Source organism: Triticum urartu, chromosome 6A, assembly GCF_056163025.1.
Source record: "Triticum urartu cultivar PI428250 chromosome 6A, HENAU_Tu73, whole genome shotgun sequence".
Lineage (NCBI taxonomy): Eukaryota > Viridiplantae > Streptophyta > Magnoliopsida > Poales > Poaceae > Triticum > Triticum urartu.
The window spans coordinates 550,561,580-550,580,034 of NC_141878.1; the positions used below are offsets into that span (position 1 = coordinate 550,561,580).

The following is an 18,455-nucleotide window of genomic DNA, read 5'->3' on the forward strand; positions in this document are numbered from 1 at the left end:
GGGTGCTGAATGTATACGGATCTGGCCCAAGATCTCTGTCTGCGGATCGGACATAGATTAAAAAAAAGGTATATGTATATGCTTTTTTTAGACAAAATTATTTATTTGCTGGTCAGCGACACCTAAATGGATGGGCTTTTCGTGTAAACTGTTGTTCGGCCCGTGGCCCAAGTCTGTGGGAATCTCCTTATGGAACCGGAGAGAGAGCAAGTCGGCAAAACCTAGCTACCTTCTCAGCAGCCCCCGCCGCATAGCCCCCCTCCCCTCTCCACCACCCCGCCGCCGGTTTGTCCCAACCTCATATAGATCTAGCGGAAAGGCTTGTTGATCACCAAATTCAGGTATTATATTCGTCAAAAGTCTCCACCTTTACGTTCTTCGCAATCTCTTTATTTTTTCCTTTTATCAGAGAATGCTAAGAAGGTCCGATTTTGTTGTGGTGTTGCAGAGACGAAGATGAAGAGGCAGTTTGTAAATCTTGTGACGCGGAACTGGACGGAAGGCTTGTATTCTGTGCGCCGCATCGATCCTTACCGTAATTTCTTCTACGGTTCAGCAGAAGCAGCAGCCGTTGAAGTAGCCAAGAAGAAGGAATCTTTCCCAGCGACGCAGATGCAGGAGCTGCCGACCCCAAGCATCAACTTCGAGTCGTTTCCAGCGATGCAGATCCAGGAGCTGCCGACCCCAAGCATCAACATCGCTGCAATAGATGTTCCTTGATACACCCTCGATATGTTCGGGCTCTTCACCCCCCGCGCCACCAGCGAAGGCAGAATGGTGTATGCCAATACGATGGGCGATGCGGGGCTGTATGACGCCGACAATCGTATCCACACCTGCCTAGGCCGCCTCAACAAGCCCAAGGGACACAGACCCATGTGCCTATCCGTGGCGCACCCTGACGCCGACGAAGAAGACAGAATGTATGTCCTGGATTCGAACCCCAGGAAGGGCGCCCAACAATGCTTTGAGGTCCTTGAGCGCACGCCCAGAAAATGGAGGATCAGCTTGTTGCCGCAATGGCATTGGCGACTTCTATCCCCGCCTCCCTTTGTCCACCAACCTGGGTACCAACCATCCTTTATTACCTCCTTCACCACCATGGTCGATGGCGACGGTGTCTCCACAATCTACATATCAGGCGATGGCGGCATCGGCACCTACAGCTTCGAGACACCGCGCCACCAGTATAGTGAGCCTCGAGGATGGAGTCACGTCGGGGAATGGATGCTGCCCTTTCGTGGTAGAGCTCAGTACGTCCCTGAGTTCAATCTGTGGTTTGGCTTCTCAGACTTAAACCCCAACCACCTGTGTGCTACGGACCTCTCTGCCATGTACAATGGACAGCAGCCCACTGCGCCCAAAATATGGGAAGATCTGAACCTGCCTGAGGGAGAGGCGTGGCTTCCAAAACAGCTCGAGCTTCTCCCCCTGGGTGGCGGCAAGTTTCTCATTGCTAAGACCTTTGCAGCAGGAGAGTTAGGTGGGTACTTTTCTCTGCTCACCGGCATAGAGATGATCCCTGGCGACGGTGGTGACCGACAGGCCCTTCAGATGGTCAAGCACAAGTGTGCACGTTTTGTCTTCATGGATGAGGATTTTGAGTGGGTGCTCTGAATGGATAATTTTACATCGGTGTTGACCCGATTTTTTTATTAATGGTAAATGATAATTCTGTAATTCTGAAACTAGTAACAGGCCAGTAAAAATTATAAAAATAGGAAGGACGTCAAGAATAACAGCGTCCAAGTTGGACTCTATTGCCAACTGCGTCTAGGTCTGGACGCTAGTATAGACGGCGTCCAGTCATGCCGTTTGATTAGTATCTCATTAGGCTTGATCGTGTTGTTTTCCTCTGATAGATAGATATTTCATGACCTATAAACCTTAGTACGCCGGCAGTCGTCGCTTCTTACCTTGCTGGGTGGTAAGCAAACTCTAGCAGGGACATCACCAAACATTATTGGATGCAGGAGCAACATCATCTGGCTGGCGACTTGTCATTAGAATCATTTCCTCGTCATTAGGATAACCCACTGAACCTATGGTTGGCGCATGTGAGTTGTTCCACGGCCTGGTTGAATTTTCTTGGTTTGGTCTTCTTTACAATTTATTCTACGGTTGCGAGTGTATATTGTATAGACGACTGGGTTGTTACTCTTTGATAATACAATTGGTAATTGGCTAGTTTATGAGAACAGATAAGTCGGTCTTGAGTCGGCGGGGTCACGCTTTCGCCTCTAAGTGTTGGTGCACCGTTGCCGGTACTTTTGGAAACATGATGTGCCGGTGCCATATCCCGAAGTGAACCTGCCGCACGGATCATACCTCAACCTCGATAGGGTTCCGGTGCCAGCCATACCAGACTCAGGCTGCGCGCAACTGACGGAGATCCACCACCATCGTGCTCTACTCCCGGCCGACCTCCGTCGCGACCCAGCTTACACGATGCATTCACCGAACTGGGACGTGGTCGACAAAAAGGCCTAGCGGCAGGCGGCGGAGCGCGATTGACGAGAAGGCCTAGCGGTAGGCGGCGGAGCGCGCGATGTTGGCCGAGTGATAAGCGAAGCAGCAGCTGAGAGCCTTCCAGCAGACGTTCCCATGGATGGAGAAGCCGATCTATGTCGACCTGACCAAGGTGGACGAGGACAACGATGACGCCTAGATCTACCGCCCGCCCCTAACTAATTTTCTAATGTTTTCATTTAATAATTTTTAGTTTTAATTAAAATAAACTGGACCTTTGTAGGCTGTTTTATAAAAAAAAAATCAAAATCCAACGCAAATGTGAAATGCGTGTGTCCGTGTTGCTCGCATCTTTGGACTGACGGACAAAAACATGTTCGCCTGACCCATCAAACAAATAAAGAACGAATAAGTTTCCCTTAGGTTGGACGTTGAACCAAACATTGGACGCTGCTAACAACAGCGTACAAGTATGGACGTGGTTTGTAACAGCGACCAGCCCTGGACTGATAATGGCGTTCTTCCTATTTTCCAAATTTCCAACTTATCATTACTAGTTTCAGAATTACAGCATTATTATTTATTATTAATAAAAAAATGGGGGTGTTGACCTAGACCCTTCACCTTTTATCTGTCATTTGTCATGCAGCCAGCTATTTCCTTCCTTTTAGGTCTTTTTGCATCATTAAGGATTTGTGTGCTTGGAGGGATTCTCCCTCGTTCTTGTATCTTTACTCTTCTATGTGTTGGAAACGATTGTTTTGGCAATGCTTCACGATGTATTGATCGGTGCAAAGCGCACGTATATATGGAGTACAAAGTGGGCCACAACCTCAACTATACAAAGACTAGGAGGTGGGCCGGGCTATACAATAGTCATGTACAAACCATATATTCAACACCCCCCCCCCCCCCCCCGCAGTCAAAGCGTCGCCGGAGACGCAAAGACTGGACCTGAACTCCTCGAAAACAGAAGTAGGCAGTCCTTTCGTCATGACATCGGCGAACTGCTGCGCCGTCGGGACATGGAGGACCCGGACGCGCCCAAGAGCCACCTGCTCACGAACGAAGTGTATATCGAGCTCAATATGCTTCGTTCGACGATGATGGACCGGGTTGGTGGAGAGGTAAACGGCGGAGATGTTGTCGCAGTAGACGAGCGTGGCCTTGTGAACATCACAAAGCAACTCCTGGAGCAGCTGACGGAGCCAAGAGCATTCGGCAACGGCGTTAGCCACTGTGCGATACTCAGCCTCGGCACTCGAGCGGGAGACGGTGGGCTGTCGCTTGGAGGACCAAGAGATCAAGGACGGCCCAAGGTAGACACAGTACCCCGAGGTGGAGCGCCGTGTGTCGGGGCAGCCAGCCCAGTCCGCATCAGAATAGGCGACGAGGTCGGTGGAGGCGGATGCCGTCAGCGTAAGTCCAAAGGACTGAGTGCCGCGTATGTATCGGAGGATACGCTTCACCAGAGTCCAGTGAGAGTCGCGCGGAGCATGCATGTGGAGACAGACCTGATGAACAGCATACTGTAAGTCGGGGCGCGTCAGGGTCAGGTACTGCAAGGCGCCCACAATGGAGCGGTAGAAGGCCGCATCAAATGCAGGCGAACCCTCCAAAGCGGAGACCTTGGCCTTGGTGTCGACTGGCGTGGGAGCAGGCTTGCAGTTAAGCATGCCGGCTCGGTCGAGAAGCTCATGGGCGTAGCGCTGCTAATGCAGGAAGAACCCATCTGGTCATCGAACCACCTCAATGCCAAGGAAATAATGCAGAGGACCCAAATCCTTCAGGGCAAACTCATCGCGAAGACGAGCTGTAAGCCGCTGGAGGAGTGCGACAGTGGATGCTGTCAGGATGATGTCGTCGACGTACATCAGCAAGTAGGCCGTGTCAACTCCGTGATGATACACGAAGAGGGACGCATCGGAGCGAGTCGATGTAAATCCGAGCGTCTGCAGGAAGGCAGCGATGCGCTGGTACCATGCGCGAGGTGCCTGCTTCAGCCCGTAGAGAGAACGGGAGAGCAAGCACACATGATCAGGATGCATGGCGTCGACGAAGCCAGTGGGCTGCTCACAGAACACCTGCTCAGCCAGGTGGCCATGCAAGAAGGCATTGGACACGTCCAGCTGATGCACGGGCCATGCTCGGGACACGGCGAGCTGAAGCACGGTGCGGATCGTGCCCGGTTTAACAACCGGGGCAAATGTGTCGGTGAAGTCCACGCCCGCGCCTGCTGGAAACCCCGAACCACCCAGCGAGCTTTATAGCGCTCGAGAGTGCCATCCGGACGAGTCTTGTGCCGAAAGACCCACTTGCCCGTGATAATGTTGGCACGGGGCGGCCGAGGGACGAGCTGCCAGGTACGGTTCCGCTGGAGCGCATCGAACTCTTCCTGCATCGCAGCGAGCCAATGAGGATCCCAAAGGGCGGCTCGAGCTGGCGATGGAAGAGGAGACGGCTCAGAGGCGGAAGCAGCGAGAAGATACTCATCGCTGGGGTACCACGTGCTCGGTCGAAGGGTGCCAGCCCGAGAGCGAGTCATCGGGCGGGGCAGCGGAGCCGGAGGGGAGGCGGGCGAGGATGAAGACGAGCCCGCCTCCGATGTGACCGCCGCGGGCGGGGCCCCTGCGGACGAGGCCGCCGGTGAAGCGGCAGGCGAGGCCGCCGGCGAGGCGGCGGGCGAGGCCGCCTGCGTGGCGACAGACGGGGCCGCCGGCGTGGCGGCGGACGAGGCCGCTGGCAGGGTCGAGGCCGGGGACACCGGGGGCGTCGAGGGAGGTGCAGCCCCTAAGGCAGCCAGACGGGGAGAGACTCGACCCGTGGCGCGGGGGGCACCCTCAAAGCCGGGAGGCGGCCCAAAAGAGGCACGGGGGCGGCCATCACCAGGAGCGGGCAAGGCCACATCATCCGAAGGTACCTGCTGGAACGGAAAAACCATCTCATCAAAGTAAACGTGTCGTGAAGTGATCACCCGATGAGAGATAGGATACCATGTTGGAAACGATTGTTTTGGCAATGCTTCACGATGTATTGATCGGTGCAAAGCGCACGTATATATGAAGTACAAAGTGGGCCACAACCTCAACTATAGAAAGACTAGGAGGTGGGCCGGGCTATACAATAGTCATGTACAAACCATATATTCAACACCCCCCCCCCCCCCCCCCCCCGCAGTCGAAGCGTCGCCGGAGACGCAAAGACTGGACCTGAACTCCTCGAAAACAGAAGTAGGCAGTCCTTTCGTCATGACATCGGCGAACTGCTGCGCCGTCGGGACATGGAGGACCCGGACGCGCCCAAGAGCCACCTGCTCACGAACGAAGTGTATATCGAGCTCAATATGCTTCGTTCGACGATGATGGACCGGGTTGGCGGAGAGGTAAATGGCGGAGACGTTGTCGCAGTAGACGAGCGTGGCCTTGTGAACATCACAAAGCAACTCCTGGAGCAGCTGACGGAGCCAAGAGCATTCGGCAACCGCGTTAGCCACTGCGCGATACTCAGCCTCGGCACTCGAGCGGGAGACGGTGGGCTGTCGCTTGGAGGACCAAGAGATCAAGGACGGCCCAAGGTAGACACAGTACCCCGAGGTGGAGCGCCGTGTGTCGGGGCAGCCAGCCCAGTCCGCATCAGAATAGGTGACGAGGTCGGTGGAGGCGAATGCCGTCAGCATAAGTCCCAAGGACTGAGTGCCGCGTATGTATCGGAGGATACGCTTCACCAGAGTCCAGTGAGAGTCGCGCGGAGCATGCATGTGGAGACAGACCTGCTGAACAGCATACTGTAAGTCGGGGCGCGTCAGGGTCAGGTACTGTAGGGCGCCCACAATGGAGCGGTAGAAGGCCGCATCAAATGCAGGCGAACCCTCCAAAGCGGAGACCTTGGCCTTGGTGTCGACTGGCGTGGGAGCAGGCTTGCAGTTAAGCATGCCGGCTCGGTCGAGAAGCTCATGGGCGTAGCGCTGCTGATGCAGGAAGAACCCATCTGGTCGTCGAACCACCTCAATGCCAAGGAAATAATGCAGAGGACCCAAATCCTTCAGGGCAAACTCATCGCGAAGACGAGCTGTAAGCCGCTGGAGGAGTGCGACAGTGGATGCCGTCAGGATGATGTCGTCGACGTATAGCAGCAAGTAGGCCGTGTTAACTCTGTGATGATACACGAAGAGGGACGCATCGGAGCGAGTCGATGTAAATCCGAGCGTCTGCAGGAAGGCAGCGATGCGCTGGTACCATGCGCGAGGTGCCTGCTTCAGCCCGTAGAGAGAACGGGAGAGCAAGCACACATGATCAGGATGCGTGGCGTCGACGAAGCCAGTGGGCTGCTCACAGAACACCTGCTCAGCCAGGTGGCCATGCAAGAAGGCATTGGACACGTCCAGCTGATGCACGGGCCATGCTCGGGACACGGCGAGCTGAAGCACGGTGCGGATCGTGCCCGGTTTAACAACTGGGGCAAATGTGTCGGTGAAGTCCACGCCCGCGCGTTGCCGGAAACCCCGAACCACCCAGCGAGCTTTATAGCACTCGAGAGTGCCATCCGGACGAGTCTTGTGCCGAAAGACCCACTTGCCCGTGATAATGTTGGCACGGGGCGGCCGAGGGACGAGCTGCCAGGTACGGTTCCGCTGGAGCGCATCGAACTCTTCCTGCATCGCAGCGAGCCAATGAGGATCCCGAAGGGCGGCTCGAGCTGACGATGGGAGAGGAGACGGCTCAGAGGCGGAAGCAGCGAGAAGATACTCATCGCTGGGGCACCACGTGCTCGGTCGAAGGGTGCCAGCCCGAGAGCGAGTCATTGGGCGGGGCAGCGGAGCCGGAGGGGAGGCGGGCGAGAATGAAGACGAGCCCGCCTCCGATGTGACCGCCACGGGCGGGGCCCCTGCGGACGAGGCCGCCGGCGAGGCGGCGAGCGAGGCCGCCGGTGAAGCGGCAGGCGAGGCCGCCGGCGAGGCGGCGGGCGAGGCCTCCTGCGTGGCGACAGATGGGGCCGCCAGCGTGGCAGCGGACGAGGCCGCTGGCAGGGTCGAGGCCGGGGATGCCGGGGGCATCGCGGGCGTCGAGGGAGGTGCAGCCCCTAAGGCAGCCAGACGGGGAGAGACTCGACCCGTGGCGCGGGGGGCACCCTCAAAGCCGGGAGGCGGCCCAAGAGAGGCACGGGGGCGGCCATCACCAGGAGTGGGCGAGGCCACATCATCCGAAGGTACCTGCTGGAACGGAAAAACCATCTCATCAAAGTAAACGTGTCGTGAAGTGATCACCCGATGAGAGATAGGATCATAGCAGCGGTAGCCTTTGGTGTTAGGAGGATAGCCAAGAAAGATGCAGGCCACAGACCGAGGTGCGAGCTTATGAGGAGAGGTGGAAGCGATGCTGGGGTAGCACAGGCAACCGAAGATGCGGAGCTCAGCATAGGAGGGTGGCATGCCAAACAAGAGGTGATGAGGGGTGAAATTCCCGCGAGTGCGACAGGGAGGAATGTTAATGAGGAGTGATGCGGTGGCAAGCGCGTCGGGCCAAAAGTGTGGTGGCACGTTGGCGTGAAAGAGGAGGGTGCGTACGCAGTCATTGAGAGTGCGTAGCACGCGCTCTGCGCGGCCGTTTTGTTGCGAAGTGTACGGGCAAGTGAGACGAAAGATCGTGCCGTGTGTGGCAAGAAGGTTGCGGATCGCAAGGTTATCGAACTCCTTCCCGTTGTCTGTTTGCAACGCAAGAATGGGACGTCCAAACTGCATGGAGACATAAGAGTAGAAGGCGGTGAGAGTGGCAACAGAGTCCGACTTTCGCCGCAACGGGAAGGTCCACACATAGTGCGAAAAATCATCAAGTATGACAAGATAATAAAGATAGCCCGTGTTACTTGCAACAGGAGAGGTCCAAACATCACTATGAATTAACTCAAACGGGTATGATGCGACATGCGAGGAATTGCTAAAAGGAAGACGAACATGTTTGCCAAGGCGACAAGCATGACAAGTGTGATCGTCGATCTTATTACACATGAATGAAAAACTCTGAAGAATATGGCGAAGGGTGGCGGTGTTGGGATGACCGAGACGAGCGTGCCAAAGGTCCACTCCGGCGGAAAGCGCCATGGGTGCAGCAGCGGATGAGGAAGGTGAGTGGACCGGGTAGAGCTCGTCGGGGCTATCACATCGGTGGAGCACCATCCGGGTACGGGCATCCTTAACAGAAAAGCCAAACATGTCAAATTCAACGGTGACAGGGTTTTCACGTGTAAAAGAACGAACGGAAACAAGATTTTTAATAATGTCAGGAGAAACAAGCACATTAGAAAGAGATAATGGCATGGAGTTAGAAGGAAAAGCAACATGGCCGACATGAGTAATGGGCATGGAAGAACCGTCACCCACGGTAATGCGAGCAGCGGTGTGGACGGGGTGAGCGGCAAGAAGGTTACCGGGGTTGGCGGCCATGTGAGCCATGGCTCCAGTGTCCATATACCAATCTCCACCGCCAGTGTACTGCTGCGGCGTGGGGGCGGTGTGGAGAGCCGCTAGAAGCGCAGGATCCCAAGGCGCCGGCGGGAGGGCCGGGGCAGACGGCGCCGGCTGAGGCGGTGGCGCCACATGCCCATAGCCCGAGGGGCCATAGAGCGGCGCGGGCTGGTACGCCTGGGGGGCCGCATACAGGGCCTGATGGGGAGCCGGACGGGCGCCGAAGGAACCGGGGACGGGGGCACGCGGTATAGGCATGGGGTACGCGTGCACAACCCCCGTCCAAGGATTCTGGCCGGCCTGCCAGGGCGCCGGCGGCAGCGGGTGCTGCGGCTGCTGCTGCATGCGGCCTCCGCGACCGCGACTCCCGCCCCGGCGCTGTTGCTGCTCGGCGGGGGGCGGAGGGGCCTGAGGCAGCGCCGGGTAGGGAAACCCTGGCGGCGGCGGCGCCTGGAAGGGGCCCGGGGCGGGCCGCGGTGATGGAGTCGGGGCGGTGGGCGGCGCACCGCCACGGGTGCCGGCGGTGAGGGCGGTGTGGGTGGCGCGGGTGCGTGACATCCGCATCCGCCGCTCCTCCAGCTTCAGGTACGCGACGATCTTGGGGAAGGTCGGGTTGGTGATGAGGGGGATGTTGGAGGCGGCGTTCCCGAAGTCATCGTTCAGGCCGGCGATGAGGGTGCTGAGGAGGAGCTCATCGGAGACCTTCTCGCCGAGGTCACGGAGCTCGTCGACGAGCTTCTTGAGGCGCATGCAATAATCGTCAACGGACGACTCAAGCTGTTGGCACCCAAAAAACTCACCATGCAAGAAAACCTTGCGTTGGAGCGCGTTGTCGGTGAAGAGGCCGTTGAGTTTGGTCCAAACGGCGTGAGCGTTATCGTCGGCGGAGACCACCGTGTGGAAGAGGTCCTTCGAGATGGTGGTGTAGAACCAGTGGATGAGGGTGGCGTCGATCGCCGTCCACTCCTCATCGTCCTCCATGAAGCGGGAGTCCACGGAGCCATCGATGTGATCCCGGAGATTGTACTCACGGAACACGAGGGAGAAGTACGTCTTCCAGGCATAGTACGTGGAGGAGAGGTGGTCGAGGACGACGGGAACCCGGGCGAGGATGTTTAGATCGCGGATGACGACGGGATCGGGACCTTCGAACGGGTTGGTGCGGCGGCTGCGGGAGGTACCGGTGGAACCGGGGGAGGCCATGGCTAAAGGGGGTGGTGCGGCGGCGCGGGAGGGACGGCGCGGCAGGGAAGGCGGCGCGGCCTGTGGGCGGCGCGGCGGGTGGCTGGCGGAAGCGCGGGCGGCGGCGGCAGACCAGGGCGGCGGCGCGGCGGCGGCAGCGGCACGAGGTGGCGGCGGCGGCGGGTGGCGGCGGCGGCGGCACGGGTTAGGATCGTAGGTATGATACTATGTTGGAAACGATTGTTTTGGCAATGCTTCACGATGTATTGATCGGTGCAAAGCGCACGTATATATGGAGTACAAAGTGGGCCACAACCTCAACTATACAAAGACTGGGAGGTGGGCCGGGCTATACAATAGTCATGTACAAACCATATATTCAACACTATGTAAAGACAACATTTTACTATCATGTTCAACAATTCTGGATGCTTATTTTTAGTTTTTAATGGAGCCTGCTATTTTTTGTGTTGCACATATAACCCTGCAAAGAAATATGAAAATATTTACAAAATAACTTTCTCCATGATGATTAGGTAAGAAACATCCTTCATGCGAGCAAATTCGCATTTGGCAAGACTGATGGTTGTCATGCCCGCACTCATATAAACCAGTCTCTCCGCATTGACAGTGCAGGTTACCTGAGGTAAACCAATCTCTACACATGACAGGTGATCGGCACACCATCTGGAGGGTGCCCTGCTCTGCCAAGGTACACGTCTTTACTTGGCTTGTGCTTCCCTTTGAATTCCCTCTCAGCATAGGCAAACAAATATACTCAGAATGCAGAAAGAAGGCAGCATAAGGTAATGCAGAAACAAGGAAGCATATACTGACGTTAGGTGTGGCATTTATTTGGGTTAGATTCAAGAAGATGCCGGTTATCATGATTCATAGATCTTACATAGATGATTATTTTTATTTTAACACGATAATAAATCACTATAAAATCCACAACGAGCAAACAACTTCAAGATAAACGAATAAACACTGCACAACACAATCCAATCGTTTTTACATCTCATCTGTTTATAATATCTGCCGTCCTTAAAAAATAGAACCAGATAAGGAAACATCTTGTTGAGGAGGCGGCTGAGCTGGATAGAATAGTTGTGGCCACATAAATCAAATCTTGTTTTGATATGGGCAAGTATCCGACAAACATCACGAACTAATGAGTGTAGAAAATACGCCTGAAAAAGAGCACAACAGATGAAATGAGAAGATACATATCACGCCACACAACCATCTGAGTTAAAAGGCATAGTACACAGAGCTGCCACCACCCCATACGAAAATAACATTCCGCAGATCTACTGGATGGCAGAAACTTGATTCACAAACACGCTATTATGATACTCCGGGTGCGGAAGTTTAAATGGATTTTCTACCCGGGGCCATGCATTTCATGCAAAATGAAATCAACAATAAATGTTGATTTTCTAAGAATCTGTTCTATGTGAGCTTAATATTGTATTTAAGTTATAGATTAACAGAGAGTGTAATCATGCAGAAAATAGGTGCTTCTCTGCATTTTCATTAAGGACAACAATGCCCAAGATGTTTGACCTCATTGATCAAGTCGAGTATCGAAGTCATAAGAAACAAGTGTCTGATTTCCTCCCGGATATTAAAGAGTCTTTGAAGCAGAGGACCTGCTTGATGAGCTTCATTATGATGCACCCAAGTTGAAGGCTGAGTGCAGAAAATAATTCAGGGCCAAATCAATTGTATGACACCTTTCTGGAATTCTAGGACAGTGTCAGATCGAATGATTATTACATCAGTAAAGTCAAAAGAATACAAAATAAAAATAAAATCTAGATCGTCCATAAACAGACCATGCATATGTGCTTGCACCAAGCACCACTGAAATTCGATAAATCAGTTAGGCCAGAAACAACTTCCCACTTTAACCATGATGAAAAAAAATGGTTGGTCATGAAAAAGAAATGAAGAAGTTGGTGGAATCACTAGGAGTTTGTGCACGGAAGAAAGAAAGGACTGAAAGCAAAACAAGAATGACATAGTTGCCTGTGTTTTCAATTGTTGGCATGGGTGGTGCCGGTAAGACAACAATGGCTCAAAAAATCTGCGAAGATACAGATGTGAAGAAGCACTTTGGCCCCATAATTTGGACATATGTTTGATGATTTTGACATAATAAGGTTAACAAGAAGAGATTATAGAGCTCCTGAGGAGATGCGTCTTCTAGTAATCTGGATGTTCTTATGGATAAACTAAAAGGCTGTCAAGGACAAGTTCTGACTTGTCCTTGATGACATGTGGGATGATATCTTGAAGGATGATGGGGTCAAATGGAATAGCTTTTGTGCACCTTTAGAAAATGATGCTGAAGGAAGTAGGATTTTGGTCACCACTAGATCTCCCGAGGTTTCTAAGCTAGTTGGCCCTATGAATAATTATGAATTAAAGGGCTCACAAGATGAGGTATTCTGGCATTTCTTCAAATATTGTACATTTGGTTCCACGAGTTCTTGCAACAACCGGGAGTCATTGGAGTGCATTGGTGAAAAAATTGTTCCAAAGTTGAAGGATTCTCTTTGTTGGCTGCCAGGACTATTCGACGCTTGTTGGGAGTGGAGCTAAGTACAATACACTGGGAAAATATAATGGAAAGTGAACTCTGGCAAATAGAACAAAACAAGTTTGGCATTCTGCCAGCCCTTTGACTGAGCTACATGTGCCCACCACAGAAATTGAAGAGATGCCTCTCAAACTGTGCAATGTTTCCCATGGATCACAAATTTAGGAGGGAATTTCTAGCTGATATTTGGATTGCACAAGGATATGTAGTGGGACCTCAAGAAGCATCACTCTGTTTTGACGCCCTTGCAAATCGTTCATTCTTTCAGAAAGCATCACCAAAGAGTGATGGCATGTAATTCATGATCTGATGCATGATACGGCACAACTAGTCTCAAAGGATGAGTGCTTCATTATAAGGCATGCTAGTGACTTGGATAAAGTTCCTTCAAACATTCATCATCTGTGAATATTTACAAACGGAGATGTTCAGTGTTATGAATTGAAAAGCATATGCAATAAGAAAAAATTGCGGTCCCTGGTATGTGGTGATTCATATCGCAGTGCAAGAGATTTTGAGATCATGATAAACTGTTGGTTCAAGGAACTATTGAAAATCCGTGTGTCGAGTTTTAAACTTTGCATAGTACAACAGCTACCTGAGAGCATGGGCAACTTAAAGTATCTGTGTTACCTTCGTTTATATGGTAGTGCTACTTTCAACACATTTCCTTCATCAGTTTGTCATCTGCATCATCTAAAAGTACAACAGCTACCTGAGAGCATGGGCAACTTAAAGTATATGTGTTACCTTCGTTTATTTGGTAGTGCTACTTTCAACACATTTCCTTCATCAGTTTGTCATCTGCATCATCTGAAAGTTACCGACTGACAGTTGTGTGATTGAAAGGTTTCCTCCAGCCTTCAGCGATTCCCTTAGTTTAGAAAAAATCTCTACTACTTAAAAAGAACGTAAGGTTCCCATTTCACCTTTCTTCCCACCATCTCTTCATCCAACATTCCATGTATATGGTAATTAATCATCTTAATTTACTTACCTTCTGAACCAATTTCACTTTAATTTACTTACCAAACTTTTAATCAAAATATATAAGATAATTCATGGTCAGAATTTGATGAACATTTATTTAAACAATCGCATTATTATTGATAGGTAAATCAGAAACTAACGTACTGAAATATTTATATTTATATCTCCTTGCAACGCACGGGCATTGTTCTAGTCAATTCAAAGAGTTTAGCTTATAACAAGGACCACTCGGGGAAACTCTTGTCGTGGTATTCTCACGGGGTTTGCGAGATGACAGATGTCATGGGGTGGCTTGAGGTGAGGGCAAGACTGCCATGGAATATCCAGAACGAGTATGCGAATAGCACGCGGAGGTTTACCCAGGTTTGGAGCTCTCCGGAGAGATAATACCTCTACTCCTGCATGTCTGTATATATGTGGTGTACATGATGCAGTACATAGTTGCTCCTGGAGCTGCATCTGAGATCAGTGCCATAGACATCTAACTTTGTATATACGGGTGGGGAGATGAGCATGCATGCTCTTGTGGCCGAATGGCTTGTGGCCGTGCGAGTTCATCCTCCTGGATGGATGGATGTGTGTGTGCCTAAGAGCATCAGCGTGAGAGAGCTCCCTGGGTCACTTTATATAGAAAGTGCCCAGGGGACAAGAGGCGGCCCGCGTGGCCTAACTACACTATTCGGAAGACATTGATGTGACACGCTACAGTGTGCTACTATTAGTTAACAGTGCTTGACTATTGGCTACAGTGTTTGCTTTATCAGCAATAGTGTCCGCAGTACGGCCGTTTTGTTGGTGTCGGGTCGATTCAGCGGTTGACTCGTGTAGTAGGCCGACTGGAGCAGCCGGACGGGGAGCCAGCCGGGCAGCCGGGTGGCTAGCCGGCCGGGGCAGTCGGACAGGGGGGCGTCTGGAGCGGCCGGAGCAGTCGGACTGAGGGGTGTTGGCCGCCCCGATGTCTCGAAGTGTTGATTCGCCGTCTTCGGCTTGCTTCCGGCAGGGGAGCGCGAGCGCATCCGCTGTGTGTAAGCCTCCGAGCCTCCGGGCAACTTTGGAAAAGTTGGATGGAGGGTTTCGCGATTGTTGGTGCAGACGATGGCGTCAAGGGTGCCGGTTGCAGCCGGCGGCGGGCGTCCAACCGACACAGCATGTTCCGAGTGGGGGCGCGCAAGCGCACCCGCTGGGTGTAGTCTCCGAGCTTTCGGGCAAGTTGGAAAAGTTGGGCGGATGGTCTTATTGTTGATGATGAAGCCGATGGTGACGGCGACGTCGAGGGTGCCGGGCGCGGACACGGAGTCCGCCGGCTGATGCTGTCGGGCGCGGACGCGGAGTTCGCCTGCTGATGCTGTCGGGCGCGGACGCGGGGTCCGCCGATTGATGATGTTGGGCGCAGACGCGGTGTCCGCCGGGTGAAGCTGTCGGGCGCGGACGCAGGGTCCGCCGACTGAAGCTGTCGAGCGCGGACGCGGGGTCCGCCGACTGAAGCTGTCTGGCGCAGACACGGAGTCGGCCGACTAATGTTGTCGATGACAGCCGTCTGCGGGCTGCATCCGGCGCGGCTTGCTTCCAGTGGGGGCGCGCCAGCGCACCCGCTGGGTGTATCCTTCGGGCGACTCAAAGAGTCGGGCGGAGGGTTTTTGTCGTTGCTGAAGCAGATGGTTGATGATGGCGGCCGACTACGGGCTGCAGCTGGCGTGGCTTGCTTCCAGTGGGCGCGCTTCCGCGCTCCCACTGGGTGTAGCCTCCGAGCCTCCGGGCAAGGAGGGCAGTTCCTCATGGAGATGATCGTGCAAAAGACAAGATTAGTCTGCGCAAATATATCAAATGTTTGCTTTTTAGCGGTGCAAATGTTATGCGGAGGGTGCCAACTCGGTTTCGTCCGAGCCCCCTTCAATCTTTTTCATGTTCCCTCCGCTCTTTGGTTTGTTTGATACCCCAACGGATAAATTATAGTGGCACTATAGCCGGTTTTAATTTCATCACATTCAGAGTTCGTTTGATACCCCAACAGATAAACCATAGCGGCACTATAGCCGGTTAAAACATCAGATGTTTCCGTAAATAAAACTTGTTGTCGAGTCGCATATTTCCCTCTCATCTTAAAACTAAGCCTCTCACAGCCCCACCCGCAACCTAGCCCTAGCTCGAATATTTCCCCTGGATCCAAACTGGGCAGTCGTGACCGGTGGGTCTGGGTCAACCCCGAACATCCCTATACATCTTCCATTTCTTCATCAGACTCCCCTACCCTTTTATCTCGATCATTCGATCTAAATCGCAGGTCCAGTTAGCCTTGAACCCAGTCCACTTGCTATATATAGCCGGGTAACCCTAGCCTAGTCTGTTCCATCCATCCATTCCATCCCGCCGCCACACAACCACCTGGTCTCCCCCTTCCTCGGGATCATGCCCAATCCATCCATCCAGTCGATCTCGCAGCTCCCTCCACCAACTATAGCCGCCACCTCTCGATTCCCATCCGCGCCAACCACCAGCCAGATGCAATCCAGCCTCAGTTGCCTTCTCCACCCTCGGATAGCAAGATCCAACGAGCCCCGAGCTCCACGCGCCTAGCGCCCGAGCCCCACAACCGAGCGTCTCCCGCTCCCTCCTCGATCTAGATCGAGAAGAGCTCGATCACGAGCTCTGCTGCCTTCACTGCAACCTCGCTGTACCTCCTCGGCTCATCGCCAATGAGCATCCTTGCCAGAGCACGCCGCCAGGTCGACGTCCTACCTCATCTCCCCCCTCCTCCTAGGGACCTCTCTCACCTTGCTCTCATGTTGTTGTCTTCCTCAGGGAACCAGGAGCCCGCTATGGCCGCCTGAAGGAGCTTCTTCGGTGTTGTTTTGCACCCAATCCGGATGGAAAAGGACCAATCCATCTTCCATGTCCGTCCCATGCCTCTTTCCCTCGATGGAGTCGCCAAGACGCCGACCCTCGTCCACCGCGTCCTCTGCATCGCATCATCGCGCCAAGTTCCACTGCATCCCGCTGCCTCCTCCGCTTTGATCCAACCGAGTCGTTGCTCGCGTTCGCCGCCTAGGCCCCATGCCTCCTCAAGGCCCTGCATCCCGTGATTACGATACAATGTCGGTCTCTACGCAAAACAATGAAGAAATTAGCATTTATGAGATCAAACCACAAGGCTATTTATAAGTTTCAAAATAAATTAGTGAACGTTAACAACTTGTCGCAGTATGGCAGTAGAAAGGTGTCCGCATGTGGATGATTGACAATAAAGAACAGGAACAGGTAGTCCGAGATGACCTCCTGGCCTTCTGTGGTTTCCAGGTTGTGGCAGTGCTTGTAAAAAGGATCAGGTAAGGAAACTTTACCATGCGGGAGTAGGTGATCTGTAGCTCGATGAAGTACCCAGAGCATCATTAACTCTGGGGAGACTGCTCTGACAGCAAAGATATTTGCATGGATGACCTCATTAAAGGCTAGACCAATTCTGTCTGCCGGAGACTCCTGGAAAAAATTATAACCTTCTGTCACCTTGGCCGTGTATCCATGTTGACCTTTTTTTGATTGATCTACCACATGTGCGTGTATCCATTTTCCGCCATTCGGGGATGCCAACATGCATTGGTGGTATGTCCGCGGATGGTCCACAACTGTCACGTGCATTCTTCTCCCCTGAATGTGGATTATCTGGCAGTACGTCTCCGGTGCCGAGATATCCTTTGGGAATCTTCTCTATATCATTCATTGGCCACTTAAGCAGGTGGCTCTAGGCCACTTGCCATAACACAGTGACGCCGTCTTCAGTGGGGTGAGGCAACGACCAAGATTCGAAACCCGTCACTACCTCCTGCACCTACACCCTCATCATGCCAAGTGGCAGGATGACCCCGTGTATCATTCTGCTACCATCGATAAACTGGATGATTTGACCCTTGGCAACCCTTGTCTTCACCCTGTCCACTTTGGCTTGCAGCTAGCATGGAATAAAATGGGATGCACATGGCTGATGGGTGATGATAGGTGTACGCTGCTGGGTAGGAGTTGGCGCGCCGTGCGGAAATAGTTCTGCTAACCTTTTCTCGGCTGCTGCATCAACTACTATATCTACCTTGGTTTTGCTTATGTACTTCCTTCTATATTTTTGTAGTTCTTTGGTTTTGGTGTAGGCATCGTCCCACAACATCTTACCACCTTCCAACGCACGCCCAATCTTGGGCTTCCTGTTAACCCCAAAACTCGCGTTCATTGCATGGGTAAGAGGGTCATCATATCTATAGCCGTGGGGAGATTCATGAGGACCCGGTCCAAATTCCTGCTTTATTTGTCTCTATACATATATTAGTATGGTACGTGATAAATAAGTTGTGGGGACTAAATTATTAGTGTTGATCGACATTGCCAAGATCTCCTCTGTCGAGCGAAGTTCATGCGTCGGGAGGACCAACTCCTTACTGTCTGGGTCTTGCACTGCACAACCCCTGAGAAAACGGAAGTCCCGAGCACGATCTCGATGTTCCCAGGACGGAGGCTGTTTACCCATGGCTATACACTCCGCAACATCCTTCTCCCACTTGGGTTCTGCAGCTTTGTAACCACCAGGGCCCAAATGGTGGTTACCAGGTAGATTATTCCGCAATTTACGAAAATGATTGCTTATATCCTTGTTTGACTCACTACAAGAGGATTCACAAAACTTCGTCCAATCTTCGTGATCCATAGTTGGATTGAGCCGCTTAACAGTCTCAAGTCCTTACCAACTAGATTGCAATGGGCACT

At 52.8% G+C, this 18,455-nt stretch overlaps 2 protein-coding genes and 1 pseudogene across 2 annotated transcripts; 2 read left to right on the forward strand and 1 right to left on the reverse strand.

The window, feature by feature from the left end:
* The first annotated feature begins 232 nt into the window (after positions 1 to 232).
* Positions 233 to 2,269, forward strand: LOC125512680 (uncharacterized). The gene is made up of 3 exons (XM_087527157.1): positions 233 to 341; positions 449 to 666; positions 724 to 2,269. Exons 2-3 carry the CDS (start codon positions 457 to 459, stop codon positions 1,615 to 1,617), a joined length of 1,104 nt encoding a protein of 367 aa, XP_087383283.1. The 5' UTR covers positions 233 to 341; positions 449 to 456; the 3' UTR covers positions 1,618 to 2,269.
* A 4,945-nt stretch (positions 2,270 to 7,214) lies between these two features.
* On the reverse strand, positions 7,215 to 10,132 carry LOC147966235 (uncharacterized). Its single transcript, XM_087530763.1, has 2 exons — positions 8,538 to 10,132; positions 7,215 to 7,548 (listed from the first exon to the last, which is right to left on the reverse strand). Exons 1-2 carry the CDS (start codon positions 10,130 to 10,132, stop codon positions 7,215 to 7,217), a joined length of 1,929 nt encoding a protein of 642 aa, XP_087386889.1.
* A 643-nt stretch (positions 10,133 to 10,775) lies between these two features.
* LOC147966236 (disease resistance protein RGA2-like) lies at positions 10,776 to 13,623 on the forward strand (annotated as a pseudogene).
* Positions 13,624 to 18,455: the final 4,832 nt, after the last annotated feature.